Raw genomic sequence first — 19,888 nt, 5'->3', positions numbered from 1 at the left:
ACCGCGTAGTCGTTACTAAGTTACCAGGCGACGCTTAAGGAGTTGCTGCAAGATGGCGAAAACAAAAAAAAGGAAACTGTGATAACCTCGGGTTTTTAAGACTAAAAACACAACACGGACCGGTTGAATTGGTCATCATTTTCTGTCCGGTGACTATTCAAAGCACGCAACGCCTCGGACACGATGGAGGACGAAGAGACGACGTTGGTAAGCGCTTGTGTTTTCACTACTCCGCTCCCTGTCACTGTATATAACTATGATGCTACGGTTCAGCCTGTTGGGACCGTGGCGACGTGATGGAGAGAACCGTCCTCTGCGAAACGAGAGACGGCGACTAGAGCTGTCGACGAGGAGCCACGTCGGCTAACGTTAACATAGAACTAGCTAACAAGGAACTTGCTAACACTGAACTTGCTAACACTGAACTAGCTAACACTGAACTAGCTAACACTGAACTTGCTAACACTGAACTTGCTAACACTGAACTAGCTAACACTGAACTAGCTAACACTGAACTTGCTAACACTGAACTAGCTAACACTGAACTAGCTAACACTGAACTTGCTAACACTGAACTTGCTAACACTGAACTAGCTAACACTGGAGCTAAACGCAGGGCTACTCTGTGGAAAAACATATTTCAAAAAGCCCCTTTCGCTACAATTACAAATACTCCACCTTCTCCCTGTGTTTATGTTTTTGACACAGGCATTGATCAGGTACTATTGCTATGAAAAGTATTTCCAGCACGCTGTGAACGCCGCGGCAGCTGCTCGGAGGAAGTTTAGCAATGCTCCCATCTACAGCTTTTACCACGCGTATGGTTCGCTGATGCAAGGTAAGCTGTTGAAGTAATGGAATCAGGTAATAGCCTCGGCCCTTTCGGTTCAGATCACCGTGTCTTCATTATCTTCACTACAGGCCACACTCAAGAAGCCTCGGTGGAGTTGGACACGTTGAGAGACGGCGGAGACGTGTCCCTCTGCACATTGATGGCTCTCGTCTATGCAGAGAAAAAGAAGACAAACCCAGGTGAGCCAGCAGTGGTCCTTCTATTCATGTCTCATCTCTTTTAAATTCCCCAAATAAATAAATAACTGGACACACTCTTGTTGATGATGCTGCGTTCACAGACAGAGAGGTCATCCAAGAACTGGATGCCAAGGTCAAGGAGGATCGTAAAAGTGCGTCCCCCAAGAGTCTCTACAACGCTGGACTGTTTCTTTGGCTGCTGGGGCGAAATGAAAAGGCAAGAGAGTACACAGAGAGAATGATCAAACTCTCCAATGGCTCTAGAGAGGTGAGATATGTATGTCACGTGTTTGAGAAATGCATCTGTCATACTTTTACTGGTGTTTATAGTGAATGCAATGACTTTTGTAAAAACATCTAATTCACATTCGTTGTTCAGGGATCGATTCTGAAAGCCTGGATAGATGTGACATCTGGGAAAGACGCCTACGCCAGGAAGGCTGGGAAATACTTTGACGAGGGACTGAAAGAGAAAGCAGATGTCTTTGCCCTGATGGGAAAGGTGAGACGGGAACTACAGATTCAAATATATATATAAATATATAGTAGATATTCCTCCTTGATGACAGCCGAAAATGTTATGATGCTTTCATTTCTCCTAGTTCCTACAGTGTTTATTGTGTCTGTAATTGCCTAAGTGCTTGATTTTATGTGAACTTGCCATTACTGTAGCGGCTGTATATATATCTTACTGTATACTTCAGATTTTACATTCACCACAATAACTATGGACAATTCTTTTGGACACTACATTATTTTGATTATTCTTGCACATCTAGGTGTTTTTTCATATGTATTGAAAAGTAACAGGCTCATGTTCATTGTTTCTTACTAGCTTGTACGTACAACAGACCCTAAGTGATGTCTGGTTTGTCCTAGGCACAATACTACGAATATCGTCAGAACTACTCCGGAGCATTGGAGATGGTTAACCAGGTCATTTTTAGTTTCCCTGGGTTCTTGCCTGCTCTCATCAAGAAGATGAAACTGTTGCTCAGCCTTCAAGACTGGGAGCAAACTGTAGAGTCAGCACACAGGTAATTGTTTAGGTGGTTAGAGTGTTTCTCCCAATTCATACACGGGTTACAGTTTTTAGTGCACGCTTATCTGAACTTTCTTTCTCAGACTCGTGTCTTAAGAAGGAAGTTACACTGTCTCTAGTGAGATCAGGAAGTGGAGAAATCATTTGTAATCACCACCAGGCATACATGGAAAAGCACAGTCTGCCTTTACAAATGGCTCAGTATTCAAGTGCAAATGAAACACAAGCGTGATGCCTCAAACCAGTGCAGACTGACTGAGCCATTGTTTGTGCTCACCCCTCTGGACCTTAGCCAGAGTCGGACAACATAAAAAGGCCTTTGAGCCAAAGTGCAGAAGTCTTAACACAATTTCAAGGAGTTGTAGTTTCAGGTTTGCTGAAGTGTCCAGGCTGCACACAGTGTCCGATATATTCTTTGGCAGCTCTCGCAATTACTTTTCGTTTTGATTTTATTTGACTGCAAGATGAACGCAGTATTGCAGCAGTATCATATTTCTGTCAGTTAAAGATATCCAAGCTTATTAAGTGCAGGAGATGGAGAGCATTCACAGCACCTTTTGTCATGTTTCAGGCTTTTACAGAAGGATAAAGATAACCTGGAAGCAGTGCGGATGTTAGCTCTACATTCTTTATGTAGAGATGGAGATATTACTGAGGTAATGTACACATGTCCATAAATTCAACCCATAGGGATACAATTCACCAAATTAAAACGGTAAATACTGGCATTGATTGTGCAGTGGCAAAGTGGTGATGTTGATACATTTACCGAAACTGTTTTATTTGTCCCTTGGCAGTCCGTAAACCAGCTTTCAAACCTCACCAGCAGCTTGGATATTCTGGAGCCGCACAACCCTGAGCTTTTCTACAGAATGTCCCTCGCCTTTACTCGTGTTGTAAGACGATTTTTCACTGTTCTCTCCAAATTCTTAATCCTACAGCTTAAGGCTTCCTTAGATGTTCTTGACCTGCATAGAATTTTGGCGTTTATCACTCTTCATCTTGTCCTCCTTAAAAGTGTGGACGAAATGAGAAAGTGATTGAGCAGACATTCAGGATGGTGGACAGTGCCTTCTCGGTGGCATCAAGGGACTCCGATTTAGCCACAGAGTTGGGCTACCAGATGGTCCTTCAGGGCAGAATCAAGGAGGCTATGAAGTGGTACAACACTGCCATGACTTTGGATGGGAACAGTGTTTCTGCTTTGACTGGTAACATGTTACAATGATTAATCAGTAGTTAACACAACACTTTTTAAAATTGTTTAATCTGAAGATGTAACAGATTTTTTTTAAATTTCTGTTGCCCAGGCATTATTCGTTGCCAGCTGATAGAGGGCCACCTTGAGGAAGCAGAACGTCAGTTGGAATTTCTCATAGAGTTTCAACAATCTATTGGAAAATCTGCGGTAATGTCTTTCTATAAATGCTGAAGGATGAGAACATGAAATGTCTTTTTGCTCTAAGAGTTTCCTTAACAAGAGCATCTGGCAAGAAGCAGCCACTCTTGTGGTTAGCCAATAGACTTTTTGTTTTGTATGCTTGTGTCTTTGATCCATGTTGCACAGATTGCTGCTGTCTTCCTATACCACTTCTCTTTTATTCAATAACTTTTGAACTAAAATTTAAAAAAATGAAATTAAATAATTAGTTTTTGCTTTTTTTTTACACACTCTAGGAGCTACTTTACCTTTGTGCTATACTGGCGGTGAAAAAGCGCAGACCACAGGAGGAGATTACCAACTTCCTAAACGATGCAGTGGACACACACTTCTCCACACTGCAGGGTCTGCCTCTGGGAGTGGAGTACTTTGAGAAGCTCAACCCTGACTTCCTTTTGGAGATTGTCAAAGAGTATCTCGCAGTGTGTCCTGCTAAGGTACGACTGGGAGACTCTTCAATTACAGGTTGTCGGCCGGTCCTTAAATATGGGCAGTGTGAGAGAGACGTTTTTTCCCCACCAATGATTGTGTTCTATATTTCACTCTTGTAGTGAGACTCATCATTACATAAGTTTCTGGAATCTTCCCCTTTCTAAGGGGAAATAACACTTTTACTGTTCGTGTTTCAGCCTCCAGCCCAGGGCCAGCCTCCTGCTCCTCAACTCCAGCACTGTGCCACATTGTTGGATACTGTCGTCAAGATCGTGCCAGGTCTCATCCAGGGGGTCTTCCTGCTGGCCAAAGTCAGATATCAGTCTGGTGAGCAATGCATTTCAACGTTTTGTTAGTTTGTTTGTTTTCCAGTTGCCTCACATTTAAACTGCACTGCTTCTGTTCATTCAGGCGACACAGACGCTGCTCAGAGCAATCTACATCATTGCTTGGAACGTTGTCCTTCCCATGCAGATGCTCATCTTCTGATGGCACAGATCTATCTGCTGCAGGGTAACTTCACCTTGTGCTCCCAGTCCCTTGAAATCTGCCTCAGCCATAACTTTGAGGTAAGATCGCCATCGAAGCTGATGGTACAAATGGCTGCTAAATTATTTGACCCTCAGCAAAATGTGTAAATGTAGCTGCTTTCAGACATGCATTGAATTCCGGACATTTTCCCTGAAATTTTCCAGTGGGGCTGAATGTGAGAACGCAAATGTTTCTCCTGACATTTTCCAGAACTTTTCCTGCCACGCATCTAGTAAACGTTTTCGGAAAATGTCAGAGTGAGACCATGTGACAATTTCCACAGTGGAATTATGTCCTGCCTCCTGCATTTTCTACACAGATGCAACAGAATGTTCCAGAACATTTCCTATTGGTGTAAATGCATTTGTCTGTCTCTGACGATCTCCTGCTGCGTTTGTCATCTGTGAAACATTTTGCGGAGTTCATGTCTGAAAATGGCTTATGTTTATATCTCTTCCACATTTTTCTGTAACACAGCTTCTTTTCAGATAGGCATATTTATACAGCAAAGGATGTAGCTGAAAAGAAGAATAAAACAACAACCAGTAAATATGCTTTGTGTCCATTGAAGGGTACTTTGATATTTTCAGGAGGGACAGGATAACGGTGTGTATTTGTAAATGCCAACAGTTCAGAAATGTTTGGGCTCATTAAAATCTCACACAGCTGAGCATATATCAGGTTAAAACAAAATCAATGTCAGGGTCATTAGTGACAGTTGTGCTGAGTAAGGCTGATCAAAAGATTACTTTTTTGATCAAGAGGTTTACTTATTGCCTTAATCAATAATTCCACCCCAGATTTATGAGCAATATCTTGACAATATTGATATTGTTTACCTACAGGGAGTGCATGACCAAATGTATCATGACTTCCTTCCCATTCCAGATTCAAGAACATCCTTTGTACCACCTGATCAAGGCTCAGAGTAAGAAGAAAATGGGTGAACTGACGGAGGCTATTCAGACATTGCAGATGGCCATGAGTCTTCCAGGTGTCTGCCGAGCTGGATCCTCATCCAAGTCCAAGAGTAAGAAGATTGACCTGAGCCGCGCCGACTGTGTCTCTGTCTTCTTGGAGTTAGCTGAAGCCCTGTGGCTTAACGGTGAACAGGTATGATACTGTCCCTTTGGGTTTCCATCAGTGTCTGGCCTTGAAGACAAAAAATATCACAATATTGACCTGTGATTTATATTCAGCATGAAGCAGCGAAGGTGATGCAAGATGCCATCAATGAGTTCTCGGGCACCCCTGAGGAGCTACGCGTCACTATTGCCAATGCGGACCTGGCCCTGCTGCGTGGCGACACCGAGCTGGCGCTAAGTATGCTCAGAAACATCACCCCCGAGCAGCCATATTACATCCAAGCCAAGGAGAAGATGGCCGACATATATCTGAACCACAGAAAAGAAAAACGTCTGTATGCGAGCTGTTACAGGTGAGCAGCAACTGTTGGATCCATATGAAATGTACCAGTGATCTCGATGAAAGATAGTAGGTGAACAAATGAGTGCACATACTCCATTTGAAACCTAAAGTGTTGGTTTAACAGTAATGCCTGAAGCACTATTAAATATTTGACTCCAGGATATTGAGTGCAGTCATAGTGCACATTTTGTCCAGCTGAACCTGATGTAGGATGTAGAACACCACAAACTTTAAGCAATTTAAACTGAAGCCATTCAAGTAGTGAAGAAAAAATGCTTCCAATTGCTTCCAATCGTCTCTTGGTCTCTGATGCTACTGGTATTGACAGCTAGTGAAGCAAGACTGAACCTCAGACCAGCAAAGACATACAGTAAGTCTGCATCATTAACTACACCATATGTGACGTGGTGCCTCTGTCTTTTCTCCAGAGAAATGGTGGAGAAGATGCCCAGCCCTCACACATACCTCTTGCTAGGTGATGCCTACATGAACATTCAAGAAGTATGTTGGAGATGTGTTTTATGTGATATTTTCTTTTTCCCATGACAACTCAAAAATTCTTTAGGTGCTACACTAAATTCTTGTGGTGGTTTGTCTAATTACTGTTTTTATTTTGGCCAAATAGCAAAACTCAGAGCTGTACCGAAAAGCTAGATTATAAATGAAATAACTGTAAATAGATAATGGTTGAAAATAAAAAGGGACACAACATTACCTTATGTAAGTGACAGTGTTAATTGTAGAGTTGGTTTCAGATGAGTCATTCAGTCAAAGATGCAAAGGTTTTGTTACCTTGCAACCCAAGCCTCTTCCTTAGGTCAGTCATGTTATTCCCAGCTCAACAATCTGATGTGGTTTCTTTATCAGGTTTTACCCACAGCTGTTAGCTTTAGCATGCAGAGGCGTTTAATTTGTTTACCAAAATGTAAAAAGGAAAATAATGAAATGTACTCAGCCTGAATAATATTTAGAGAAAAAAACTGAGACCAACACATGTTGACGCCACTTATCGTCATGTTTGTTTATCTTCAGCCGGAGAAAGCCATTGAGGTTTATGAGCACGCTCTGAAGAAAAACCCCAAAGATGGAGCTTTGGCCAGCAAGATTGGAAAAGCCCTGATCAAGACTCATCACTACGTCAAGGTTTGTTCGCACACTCACTGAATGATAAACAAAACTCCCATGCGGGGGAACCAGTGCTGATGTTAACAAGGCTTCCGTTACGCAGGCAATAAATTACTATGAAGCGGCCTTGAAAACTGAGCAGCAGAATTTCCTGCGCTATGACCTGGCCGAGCTGCTGATGAAGATGAAGCAGTATGAGCGCTGTGAGAGAGTCCTGCATGAGGCGCTGGCCCATGAACCAGGTGCTGCAGGTGTCACAGTATTTTCATGGACCCGGTGAACTCCCCACATAGAACACCACAAATAAGTCCAAGAGAATCTGGTCAGAACGACAGTTAATGCACAGATGTGATGAATGAATGGATGTGGTGAATGGATGGATGGATGGCTGGATGGATTTACTTTATTCGGTGTTACAGCAGCAGGTATCAGTCACACTACACACCTTATAGAATATACAAAATATAAGAAATGCAAATGTAAAGTATAAGAACTGCAAAACGATAGTATAAAGTATAAGGAATATAAAATATAAAGAATTTAGATAAAGCATGATGCAAACGATACTTTAGTAAAAACCTTGATTTACAAAATGTATCAGCAAATCTGTTTATCCTAATGTCAAATTGATTGGAGTTTATAAGCCAAATCAAAACATCCCTTTGCTATACTTTAGAAAAAGTATTTGCTGGATGTTTTTTTTTTTGTTTTTTTTTTGTGCCGTTGTCTTTCTAACTTCGCCTTTGTCCTCGGACCTGCCCAGTGAATGAACTACCGGTACTCTCAGATGATTGCCGTTATCTGATCCTGTTGGCAAAGGTCCAAAACAAGTTTGACAAATACGAAGAAGCTTTGCTGTCCCTACAAAGAGTAAGTTGTTCCAGTGACAAATATATTTCATGTTTTTTTTCCAAGAGAGCTCTTTTGGGTGATCTTTTCCTTAGTTTATACAGTGATGATGATGATTATTGGTGTAGTTATTTCCATAATTAGGTTGGTATATTTACTGTTCCTAGGCCCGGGACGTGCAGGCCAAGGTGCTGAAGAGGGTGCAGCTGGAGCAGCCTGATGCCGTCCCCATGCAGAAGCAGCTTGCCGCAGAGATCTGTGCTGAGATCGCTAAACACTACACAAGTCAGAGGGGCTATGAGAGAGCAGTCAAATTCTACAAAGAAGCTCTTGTGTATTGTGAGACCGATCGCAAGGTCAGTGCCGCCGAATCAAAAACGTTCTGTGTACTCACTGCAGCTGTTGTGCACAAGCATCTTTTAGTGTCGTGCCCTTGTATTTCTGAAACGTTGTGATCTTAGTTGTTGATAGTTTGATTGAAGGGGAAAAAAAGGCCAAGTTTATTTTCCCTACATTATTCCACAAATTATCTTGTCACATCAACTTTGTTTTAAATGTCCCTGTTCCTAGGTGATGCTGGAGTTGGCTCGGTTGTACCTCACTCTGGACGAGGTCGACGCGTGCCAGGAGCAGTGCAGCGTCATTCTGAAGAATGACCAGTTTAATGAGGACGCAACTCTGGTTTGTTTTGTCTGTGTGCCACCGCAATTGTGTGTGTAACCTTTTCTTTGGAACTTATATATAGAACTAATTTCTCACACCTGGTTGTCCTCAGATGATGGCTGACATTATGTTTAGGAAGCAGGACTACGAACAGGCAGTTGTCCACTTTCAACAACTCCTGCAGCGCAAACCAGGTGCAACACAGCCACTTTTCTCTTTCTTTTCTTTTCACTTTTGTCTTTTTGTGCTCAATGTAAATGTGAATTGGTGATTTGACCTTCTCTAAATGGAAACGCATAAAAACTTCCACATGTTATTTCAGACAACTACCCCACTCTGTCACGTCTTATTGACTTGCTGAGGAGAGCCGGGAAGTTGGAAGAAGTCCCCAGATTTCTTGATATGGCAGAAAAACATTCTTCCAGGACTAAGTTTGACGCTGGGTTTAATTACTGTAAAGGACTTTATCTTTGGTGAGCTTGGAAGAGAGTGTCTCCTCAGGATTATGGCAACATCTGTTTTAAGTTGAGTGTATTGAACTCTCTGCTTCCTTGCTGCACAGGTACACAGGAGAACCTAATGATGCCCTGCGACACTTCAACAAGGCACGGAAAGACAACGATTGGGGTCAAAACGCTGTGTATAACATGATTGAAATTTTCCTAAACCCTGATAATGACACTATGGGAGGAGAAGTTTTTGAGAATCTGGATGGTGAAATTGGGTGAGCAGCAGTAGGGGGTTGTGAATGACTAAATATACAGTGGGTATATTCTCTTGTTTTTTTAAAAACCCACAGACTCACCTCTCGTGTTCACTTTTTTCTCCCGACAGGAACTCCACGGAGAAGCAGGAGTCCGAGCAGCTTGCCGTGAGAACAGCCGAGAAACTGCTGAAGGAGTTGAAGCCTCAGACGCCGGGCGGACACATACAGCTCTGCATCCTGGAGAACTACTGCTTTCTTGCAACCAAACAGAAGGCCAACATAGAGAAGGCCCTCAGTGTTTTCACAGAGATTGCAAACAATGAGGTGAGTAAACTCCAGATGGTGCATATGATTAACATCACTCTGCCTCTCTTGTGTAAATATCACCAGGAGCTGCGCATTATTTCAGACTCTCTCCTAGTGTCATTCAATCTGATAATAAGCTGCACATTGCACCGTATCAGTCCGAATCAAATGGGTTGTGAGGTCACTTCTTTTTTTAAATTTTATTTGTTTAAAGAGTTGGTGTTGTCACAACAATTCTGTCTCACCAAAATTCATTGTCTGAATTCAGAAAGACAACGTGCCAGCACTGTTGGCCATGGCGACTGCTTATATGATGCTTAAACAAACTCCCCGGGCCAGGAATCAGCTCAAACGCATAGCTAAGATGAACTGGAGCATTGTTGACGCTGACGAGTTTGAGAAGAGCTGGTTGCTCTTGGCAGACGTCTACATCCATTCGGGGAAGTATGACATGGCCGGGGACCTGTTGAAGAGATGCCTCAATCATAACAAGGTCAGTATTAAAGATATTGTTATGTTGTCCATATATGATGGGGTTTCTGTAAAACAAATTCTCCTTGATTTAGATTTGTGTTTATCTTCTTTTATAATGCAGAGACTGTCTTTTATTTCACTTTGTGAGTATAATTGCATTTTTTTCCTCCACAGTCATGCTGTAAAGCATACGAATACCTGGGCTACATAATGGAAAAAGAGCAGGCATTCCGTGATGCGGCACTCAACTATGAACTGGCATGGAAATATGGAAGTCGGACTAACCCAACTATTGGTGAGTCAATCAAAATCACACCCATTCTTCTACGGTCGTAACAACAAAAGGGAATAAGAGAATTGTATATATATATTTTTTAACATGTAATGTCTGTTTATATTTCAGGGTACAAGCTGGCGTTCAACTACTTAAAAGCAAAGCGCCACGTCGATGCCATAGATGTGTGTCACAAGGTGAGACACCTGAGGGTGTTCGCAGTTTAAGAGCTTCAAACTCGTTTCATCCTTTGAGTCATGTTTGCTTTCGTCCACAGGTTCTGGCCGCTCATCCGAATTATCCGAGAATGAGAAAGGACATCTTGGACAAAGCTCGCGCTTCGCTGAGATCTTAGCATCGGTGGAACTGTTTGTGTGCGTGTGCGTGTGCGTGTGCGTGTGCGTGTGCGTGTGCGTGTGCGCGTTGGAGCGACTCCTTGTGTGAGAGATTGAACCAAGGTTTCTGTAATAAAAATGAGTTAACTTTGATGGAATCCACTTTCATTGTTTCACTTTCACTGTCACGTTTGAAGAATGTGCAGGTATCAGAATTATTTCTTTCGGAAACCCTCTTAAACACTATGTAAAGTTTTGGAGTATATGAATAGCTGCTGACATTCCTGAAGAAAAACCACAGTGTGTGTGTGGGGGGGGGGGGGGGGGGGGGGTTCAGGCACATAGAGGTTTTTCTTCCCTCAGATTTCACCTGATTTTGGAACTTAAAACAAAGGGCTGTCAGTGTCTGAATTCAAGAGCATTTCAACTTTATTTATCAAACTAAATTGTTCTTCCCTACCTGTTATTTTTAATCTCATGTATGACATATTCATTTAGATTCTTTTATTATGCTCTTCAGTTCATTCATATACAAATTCTTATGGAAATACGATTATCTTGCAATTCATATCAGGATGTGGATAACTATATATATATATATATATATATATATATATATATATATATATATATATATATATATATAATGTTATTTAGAAACATGATTCAGATTCTTTGGCCTGTTTTTTTTTTCCCCCTTTCCCTTTTTCTTTAATATTTAATTGGTTTAAAACCCGATGGATGTTTTCATTTACAAGCGTAGCAAGAGAGAGAGAGAGAAAAATGTTTGAACGGACACAACAAAGTGGACCGGAGGAGCGCAGTCGGCTGCAGGAGCAGTGGGCGCCTGGTGCGGCTCCCGGCGGCACGTTGTTCCTCCTGAAGACCGTCCGCTGGTGAGAGTCACTTCGATTTTCTCTTTTACTACTTTTTTAAAATGCGAAACTTTTGCAATAACACACGCCGGGGAGCACGTGTTGTTGTTGTTTTTTACATGTGGTTTCTCCTCCCAAGTGTCCGCGACTTCTTCTCGACGCGCGCTGTTTCCTCACAGTCCGATTGGACGCGGTGGGCCGTGTGAGGGGTACGGTGCGTTCCTCCGGTGCTTGTAACCCAGCAACTGTCCCGGTGAATGACCAGTTGAACAAATCCCATTAATGGCACCATTATTGAATTTCTGAGGGAGGACGTGCGTGGGGAGAGCTGTGCGCAATAGCGCCCGAGAGTCGAGACAACGCGCCTGCACAGCAGCTTTGTGTTTGATTCGGCGGTGACTTGGGTAAATGATATAAAAGACTTTTTTTTTTTTTTAAACAAAGCTATGAGAGGAAAAAATGAGAGCTGCAGTTGAGACCGTCTTCTCTTTCCCTCCTCACGGTCTCACTTGACTTGTGCAGCAGGTATGGCTCTGGACACGCAGGCGTCCCCACTGCGCAGGCGCGCCAGCACGTCTCCTCCTCCTACCTGAGGGGAGCGCACCTTGATCCAACGAGACGGAAGTTTCGTGAGGGGGAAGACAACAGCAGATCTTTTTTCTTTTTTTGCAACAGACTCGTTCCCACGGAGAGAACGTTTGGAGTTCGAGCAGCAAACAGAGGACCTCCGGTCCAAGCAGGATGCGATGTGTCGGATTGTGAAGGAACAATTGAACGGGATTGTTCCAACCTCGACCTGTTCTCCCATCGACTCATGGTACGTGATCTTTTTTTCTTTGGGTTGAATCCACACGAGCCGATTTAAAACAGCAGAACTACTTTTAACTTCACCGGGGCCTGTTTTTTTGATGTCAGAGGACCAAAAGTTTTACACTCAAATTCTGTGTGATGATGTGATGTGTGTGTTTATTCAGGGACATGGCATGTAATGCAGCACTACTTTGCCTGCATTCCCCCCCCCCAAACATCACAAGGTCGATCTGCTATTCATCATCTGAGTGTATTTATTCCAGCTGAGTCTCGGTCCAGAGGCCGCCTGCTCTCCATCACAGAAGAATGACAGCTCTCCGCAGAGTCCTCCGAAGGCGACTGCACCCACTTAAACTGGTGATAGTGGCGCTGGTATTTGTCTCGTTTGTGTTCCTCATACAATGGGAGGTGGGGAGCCAAGACCAACTGGAGGAGCCCTGGCTGAAGGAGATGGTGGTGAAGCGGGACGCCATGCTGGGCATGGTGATGGGCGCTGTCAATAACTTCAGGGATGCAATGCCAAAGATGCAGATCAGAGCCCCTGTGCGTCAGCAGGACAAAGCAGACGGCACGTCCTGTCTGGCGGGTCACTACACCGCCGCCGAGCTCAGGCCGGCTCTGGAGAGGCCACCTCAGAACGCTGTTGCCCCCGGAGCTGCTGGGAAACCTTTCCACACCGACTCGCTGAGCCCGGAAGAGCAGAAGGAGAAGGAGCGGGGTGAGGAGAAGCACTGCTTCAACCTGTATGCCAGTGACCGCATCTCCCTGAGCAGAGACCTGGGCGCTGACACAAGACCACCAGAGTATGTCGGCTTTACTTTTACAAAAATAATTCTGGTTTACCAAAAGTTTCAGTGAAAGAAAGAACAAAAAAAGATCAGGGTGCAAGTGAACTATGTCGACCAAATAATGTTCAATACAAGGTCCTTATGATTTAAAAAAGGTCCTCATGTAATTGCACCATCTAGTGGTTGTAAGTGTTGCTTTGGTGCTGTACATGAAACACTCCAGCTTTGCCCTTACAACTCCATGGACTCATGTATTGGCCCAGAATATAACTTGTTGTCGAACACTGGAAAACACACACACACACACACACACACACACACACACTCAGATTATTGTAATATAGATGGGGTGAGGCACAACTCACCGTCAAATTCATCACATTTTTTGCTTTTTTCGCAACTGGGAAAAATCTCCGTCAGAAAACCACAGAGATGATTGTTCTGACTGGGACTTTGTTTCAGCATGCCTGCCCAGTTACTGTGGCCAGTTCAGGAAGGAGCACGGTTGTGTTTGGCTAATTGCAGCACATCCAAGTGCATGCCGGCCCAAGTACATGTCGGTGCACAGTCGGTGCATGACACAAGACGTAAAGCCCGTCCGTGCACCGGCTATCTTAGAGAGTCCCCCCCCACTCTGATATGGCAGCTCTCTCCAAGGCTGCCACACACGCAGTGTCACATTTGAAATGGACACCCCACAGGGGAGAGTCTGCAGACGTAATAACGAGACTATTGTGCCACTCAGGAGCTGCTCTGGACAGTCACATCTTTGTGCTCTTTTTTTCTTTTTTCTCCCCTTCTCGCTGCAGATGTATTGAGCAAACCTTCAAGCGGTGCCCCCCCTTGCCAACCACTAGTGTGATAATTGTGTTTCACAATGAGGCCTGGAGTACTCTGCTAAGGACTGTATACAGTGTCCTCCACACCTCCCCTGCCATTCTCCTCAAGCAGATCATCCTGGTGGACGACGCCAGCGTGGATGGTAAAACTCAATGGGGCCTTTCAGGGCTGCCCTGCTCTCTTCTGGCTTTAATTTCCTGGTGCATGCTGGGTGGGCAGCTCTCTTGGTGTGCTCCACGAAATGTGCAGAGAGGAGCTCCCCTGCTCCTGCTGTGGCCTCGCCAAGTGGGTTACAGCAGTAAAGCGAGAGGCTGCTAGTGAATACTTTCCTAAGAGGAATTAGAGGTGGTTGAGTCAGAGTTAACTCTTGTAAACGGGTCTGATGTAGGTTTGGGAACAAGAGGAGAGAGAGACAGACAGAGGTTTCAGAAAAAAGCAGTCCGTCCAAAACTCAGTTATTTGTTGGGAGCCGGCCACAGGCGGAGCCCTGCTGTGCAACAGTTCAGTCCAAAAGCCAGCGATGTTGAAGATGTGAGGAAGTCAGTCGTGATATTCTGTCTGGGGGCTGTGAATACGATGCATTTATCACTTCGGCAGTAATTTAGTCTTTATGAGACTGTTCATATTAGACTGTGAACAACATTCCCACAGCTCATTTCATTACTCCATGTCTAACGGGTGTCCCATACCTTTCAGATGTGTTGAAGGACGAGCTGGATGAGTATTTGAAGCGGCTGAGCATTGTGCAAGTTGTCCGACAGCGAGAGAGGAAAGGACTCATCACCGCTCGGCTGCTGGGTGCCTCCGTGGCCACCGGTGACACGCTCACCTTTCTGGACGCCCACTGTCAGTCAACACCACTGAAGTTACTCACACATTTTTAAAAAAAACAAAAAAACTGCTGCGTGTTAGCCACACCCTTATGTACGCACCCATATGCCAACAGACAAATGTTTGCTGTTCTTGAAAGGCAAGACGTGTCTCCCGTGCGTTTACAATCTATAATTAGCTACTTGCTGTTCATTGTTGAGAAAGGTGTGACGCGTTGTCCTCGTGTGTGTGTGTGTGTGTGTGTGTGTGTGTGTGTGTGTGTGTGTGTGTGTGTGTGTGTGTGTGTGTGTGTGTGTGTGTGTGTGTGTGTGTGTGTGTGTGTGTGTGTGTGTGTGTGTGTGTGTGTGTGTGTGTGTGTGTGTGTGTGTGTGTGTGTGTGTGTGTGTGTGTTTTATAACAGGTGAGTGCTTTAATGGATGGCTGGAGCCACTGCTGGCGAGGATAGCAGAAAACTACACTGCAGTCGTCAGTCCTGACATAACCACGATCGATCTCAACACCTTTGAGTTTATGAAGCCGTCGCCGTATGGCCAGAACCACAACCGGGGAAACTTTGACTGGGGTCTGGCTTTTGGCTGGGAGAGTCTTCCAGATCGTGAGAGAAAAAGGAGGAAGGATGAAACATACCCTATCAAGTAAGACATGAATGAATATAGAATATCAACTTTATATCAACTTTTGTTTCTTGTTAGATATTTTTTTTAAAAACTAAAAACCTTTTAATGATATTTCTCCTCAGGACTCCCACATTTGCTGGTGGACTCTTCTCCATCTCCAAAGAATATTTCTACCATATTGGAAGCTATGATGAAAAAATGGAAATCTGGGGTGGGGAGAATATTGAAATGTCATTCAGGGTGAGACCTCCCTAAGCTTTCCTTCTGAACGTGCAGCAACACTGTAAATAATTCCGAAGCCTTTTTACCCATTGACTCATCCCAGCATCCAAACGGTTGCAGACGCTTCTAACTGCCCGTCATTATACTTCTGTTCTGCTCTGCTGTCGCCCTTTAACTCGCAGGTGTGGCAGTGCGGCGGACAGCTGGAGATCATCCCCTGCTCCATTGTCGGTCACGTTTTCCGCACTAAGAGCCCCCACACCTTCCCTAAGGGTACGCAAGTGATTGCTCGCAACCAGGTACGGCTGGCCGAGGTGTGGATGGACGACTACAAGGAGATCTTCTACCGTCGCAACCAGCAAGCTGCGCAGATGGCAAAAGATGTACTTACTGCTTCTAATGTGCCTCTCGGAACGCGTGTGTCTATCTTCAAAATCTTCTACCAAATCCACTGACAATGATGGAGCAGCAAATTGCGCTGCCGCCTTATCTCTCTCTTCTATCTGGTGGTGATATGTTTGTGGTTTTTAAGACCACTGGTTACCCGACACAAGTGTCAGTCGCTCCGGCCTTAAGTCTCACTATGACTTGCTCAACATGCTCTGCATAGAATTACAGTAGTGCACGGCATTTCACTGCGTGTTTTCTGTAGAAATGAAGCGCATTCTTCGGAATGGAGAGAAAATAGATGAGCCATCAGGGGTTGAGAGCTGTAAAACGACAGGGGAAGAGGGGCCTGGAGGAAGTCGGCTCTGGTAAATGACACAGGCGCTCAGCGCTTCCCAACATGTGGTCCCGTAGGTGCTATAAACTGTTCCCCCGGGGCCATACCTCACAAAGTGGGCCAGCCCTCTTTCCGGCTGGCTTCAAACAGACACGCAGCCTCATCAACGGCTTCAGGGAATCCACTGTAGTGGCTGCAAGTGTGCAGGAGTGTGAGCAGCGTCCTCGTCATTACAATAAGGGCTCTTGTTACTCGAGAGCACGAGGTGCCTGCGAACGCTCTCAAATGTGCCGTTACACTTCAGTTTAAAAGGAACCGTGATTGAATGCCCGTCTGTTGTTAATTTGTTTAAGAAAATGCTCATGAGAGCACTGGAACACAGTCAATGACTTCAGAGGAGTAAAGTAGAATTATTGTTTTAGGTGATTTGCACTTCTTTTTGGCAATGGCTTTATTTCTGTTATTGGACAAAGCCGAGTGTAGCGCGGTGGATGGCCACTCTAGTCCAGACTGAAATATCTTAATAACTGTTTTATAAATATCACTGGTTTCCAGAAAAGGAATCCAAAAGGTGATCCCCCGACTTTTCTTCTCTCTTCTTGCTACCTTGCATTGGACATGTATGGTTTTTGAGTGAAATAGCTCAACTTTTTTTGCCATTTAATTTACTGCAGACCTTCGTCGTCCCAAGGGGATGAATTGCAATAGCTTTGGTGGTCCTCAACTTTTCCTCACGCCCTATCCAGTCCATAATTTTACTTTGGTCCAGTGTTTTGTTTTATGTTCAACTAATTCCCCTCAGCCTCAGCTGCACTTTGCATTTAGTGCTCAACGTTATCTTGCTAAACTAAGATAGTAAACGTCGCACATGTCAAATAATAACCATTGGTTTTGTAGAAATGTTCGCTTGTTGATGTTTGCATTTAGGTCAAAGCACTACTGCTAGTCTGTGGACTCTTATTCATTGTTTTATTTGCTCGTGTTCTCCATAATTCTTGAATTCTTGTGTGATTGACATTGATAGAAATATTTTGCGTTGTAATTCAACCATGCACAAAATAACCCTGTTACTATCCTGGCTCGGCTGCGGCATGAGTTGACGAACAATATCCCGGCTGTCATTGTTTTAACAGAGGTCATTCGGAGACATCTCCAGCCGCGTGGACCTCCGGGCGCGGCTGCAGTGCAACAGCTTCTCCTGGTATTTGAAGAACGTTTATCCAGAAGCCTTCATGCCTGATCTCAACCCACTTCACTTTGGCGCCGTAAGATCACACACACACACACACACACACACACACACACACACACACACACACACACACACACACACACACACACACACACACACACACACACACACACACACACACACACACAGCACCCCACCCCACCGCACCGCCAGCTCTCCTCTTTCCAAACCTCAGAGCCACTGTGGGTTTCCACATAGGATCTCCAGAGGGCACTGAGCAGTTCCAAGCTGACACCGCCGACGGCACTCCAGAGACTAAAGTTGTTTGAACAGCTTGCACTGGATGTTAGTTTTTCATTTTGTTTCCTCTCACTGCCTTCTCTCTCCCTCTCTCTGTAGGTGAAAAATGTGGGCAAAGACTCATGTCTGGATGCTGGGGAGAACAATGAGGGTGGGAAAGAGCCGATCATGTACCAATGTCACGGGCAAGGAGGAAACCAGGTCAGTTAGAAAATCATCATCTTCGCCGATTGGCAAAACATATGATTTGCCTCAATCGCGGTTATTGATTGCATTTTTTTTTCTCTGTTTCCTGTGCTGTAGTATTTTGAGTACTCCACACATCAAGAGATTAGACACAACATTCAGAAGGAGCTGTGTTTGCACAGGGCCGCGGGGGCCGTGAAGCTGGAGGACTGCCAGTATAAAGGCAGGAACACATTTGTAGGAGCGGATCAAAAATGGGAACTGAATGATGTGAGTTTGGGGGGGGTGTTGGTTTTTACATCTCTGTACGGTTTCAGATGCCTAGGTTATGATTTATGTTCAGGAAAGTAACAGCACGTTGTCTTCTCTTCATGCAGAACCAGTTATTCTACGCCCCGGGACTGAACATGTGTCTGAGTGCCCGTCTTGAGCGTCCCTCTCTCGCTGTCTGCGACCCCTCAGACCGATACCAGCTCTGGTCCTTTGTCTGAGCGTGCAAACTACCACTTTACAAAAAGCTCCTCGGCCTGCAGAGGATGAGTCCATGTGTATACTGTATGCAGTTAACTCTTTTCTTTTTTTAGATCAATGACATTGAGTTTTTTTAATTTATTTTTATATGTAGAAGAACTGAACTGCTGCTGCTGCTGGAAAGTTTGGACTTTGGGAGAAATCCAGTGTTTAACTGCTGGAAGGAAACATTGGAACAATGCCCCCCAATCAGACTGTGAACTGAGCTTCATAGAGCAATGAAGATGCACTGTGTTGACAGTGCCTCTTTTGTGTTTGAGATGTTTTCACTACTGCAAGTCTCCACAACCATTCCGTATTAGGCCTATAAAGCCAACACTGAATATGTTCTACAGAGAAATGTACGTGATTCTGAAACAAAGAGCACATTGTACATTACAAACAAGAGGTTCAAGTTGGACACGCAAAAACAGCCTACATGTGCACCAAAGAGAAGTGAACGTCTGAAACACAGGTATGGTGCGCATTGTCCCGAATAAAATGTGTTTTGGGTTGGTTTTTTTTAACAACGGGAAACCTGTTATTTGGTACCGTCCAGTGCCTTGGATGTAATTTTATTCTGGGTGGGAAAAGTGGTTGGGGGATGGTGGTGGAATGGGTGGTTGTATGGTGGAGTTGTAGCAATTTTCTGTTTAAACAGGATATAGATTTTTACACTGTTGTGATCAAAAGGGTCTTCACATCAGGACTGAAGTTGATATATTTGGTGAAGGTGAGGTGCGTACATCTCTTATGCCTTCAAACTATCGAGTCTAAGAAAACCTTTGCAAACAGGCATGAAGAGAAAAAGAATTATGATTTGAATGTATGTGGTGGTCTATATGTTGAGTTGAGAGAAAGTGAGTTGACCCTTAAATATGAACTACTTCAGACTTTGCTGCTCATTTCAAGTTCTCGTAACTGCGCAAATGCAACGTGATGGCAGCATACATGCAGTCAAGCATGGGTGATTTTTACAATTCTCCCAATCAGTTAAATTATATTAATTGAGATTTAATTCTATGGTGCTTTTGAAAGGAATCTTTCAATGTAAAATCCATGCACCCGAGGAACTCCTACATATGCTGATCAAATGCCTGAAATGATCCCCCTACATCTGAGCAGGAGTCTACAAATGAATTTCTGGTGCAGGCACTGGTGTTTGGATGCAAGTGGAATATTGTGAATTACAATTTTTTTGTGACTGGGTGAGAAACAGGTCAAATATGAGGGTTTTCTTAAACTGGAAGCTGTTTGGTGTTTTGTGAGAGTATTGAGATGTTATTTGGAGCTCAATAAATTCTGTTGGGTAGTAGGCTACTGAGTCATTTCTCCGTGTGGCCTGCAGAGGGCGC

General features: G+C 44.1%; 2 protein-coding genes across 4 annotated transcripts; both read left to right on the top strand.

Annotated features, from left to right (window-relative positions):
- On the top strand, positions 1 to 10,791 carry ttc21b (tetratricopeptide repeat domain 21B). The gene is made up of 29 exons (XM_035603658.2): positions 1 to 207; positions 709 to 838; positions 922 to 1,032; positions 1,134 to 1,300; positions 1,412 to 1,534; positions 1,912 to 2,069; positions 2,646 to 2,730; positions 2,872 to 2,970; positions 3,093 to 3,285; positions 3,385 to 3,482; positions 3,752 to 3,952; positions 4,145 to 4,274; positions 4,359 to 4,516; positions 5,367 to 5,591; positions 5,678 to 5,916; positions 6,335 to 6,407; positions 6,939 to 7,049; positions 7,135 to 7,273; positions 7,795 to 7,901; positions 8,048 to 8,236; positions 8,451 to 8,561; positions 8,656 to 8,737; positions 8,866 to 9,016; positions 9,106 to 9,267; positions 9,378 to 9,573; positions 9,824 to 10,048; positions 10,204 to 10,324; positions 10,433 to 10,500; positions 10,581 to 10,791. Exons 1-29 carry the CDS (start codon positions 184 to 186, stop codon positions 10,656 to 10,658), a joined length of 3,954 nt encoding a protein of 1,317 aa, XP_035459551.1. The 5' UTR covers positions 1 to 183; the 3' UTR covers positions 10,659 to 10,791.
- Positions 10,792 to 11,394: 603 nt separating this feature from the next.
- On the top strand, positions 11,395 to 19,848 carry galnt3 (UDP-N-acetyl-alpha-D-galactosamine:polypeptide N-acetylgalactosaminyltransferase 3 (GalNAc-T3)). Of its 3 annotated transcripts, none has more exons than XM_035603660.2 (13): positions 11,395 to 11,534; positions 11,653 to 11,917; positions 12,039 to 12,330; positions 12,587 to 13,126; positions 13,921 to 14,093; positions 14,648 to 14,797; positions 15,183 to 15,417; positions 15,522 to 15,639; positions 15,804 to 16,004; positions 17,479 to 17,610; positions 17,937 to 18,038; positions 18,141 to 18,293; positions 18,401 to 19,848. In XM_035603660.2, the coding sequence occupies exons 4-13, from the start codon at positions 12,630 to 12,632 to the stop codon at positions 18,512 to 18,514; spliced, it is 1,875 nt and encodes a 624-aa protein (XP_035459553.1). In that variant the 5' UTR covers positions 11,395 to 11,534; positions 11,653 to 11,917; positions 12,039 to 12,330; positions 12,587 to 12,629; the 3' UTR covers positions 18,515 to 19,848. The 3 variants fall into 3 exon arrangements, with proteins under 3 accessions (XP_035459553.1, XP_035459552.1, XP_035459554.1); XM_035603659.2 differs by having other exon boundaries at positions 12,036 to 12,330; XM_035603661.2 differs by having other exon boundaries at positions 12,036 to 12,330; positions 12,488 to 13,126.
- The last annotated feature ends 40 nt before the right edge of the window (positions 19,849 to 19,888 follow it).

The sequence above is a fragment of the Scophthalmus maximus genome, chromosome 14, assembly GCF_022379125.1.
Source record: "Scophthalmus maximus strain ysfricsl-2021 chromosome 14, ASM2237912v1, whole genome shotgun sequence".
In the NCBI taxonomy this organism is placed as follows: Eukaryota; Metazoa; Chordata; class Actinopteri; order Pleuronectiformes; family Scophthalmidae; genus Scophthalmus; species Scophthalmus maximus.
The sequence above is the reverse complement of the archived record's forward strand: the minus strand, read 5'-3'. Positions and strand labels throughout refer to the sequence as shown.

Coding starts and splice junctions, on each gene's coding strand:
- ttc21b (XM_035603658.2), top strand. CDS start 184: ATGGAGGACGAAGAGACGACGTTG. Junction 1,033..1,133: donor GAAAAAGAAGACAAACCCAG/GTGAGCCAGCAG, acceptor CTGCGTTCACAG/ACAGAGAGGTCATCCAAGAA. Junction 10,501..10,580: donor CCATAGATGTGTGTCACAAG/GTGAGACACCTG, acceptor TTTCGTCCACAG/GTTCTGGCCGCTCATCCGAA.
- galnt3 (XM_035603660.2), top strand. CDS start 12,630: ATGACAGCTCTCCGCAGAGTCCTCCGAAGGCGACTGCACCCACTTAAA. Junction 13,127..13,920: donor GCTGACACAAGACCACCAGA/GTATGTCGGCTT, acceptor TTCTCGCTGCAG/ATGTATTGAGCAAACCTTCA. Junction 18,039..18,140: donor ACGGGCAAGGAGGAAACCAG/GTCAGTTAGAAA, acceptor CCTGTGCTGTAG/TATTTTGAGTACTCCACACA.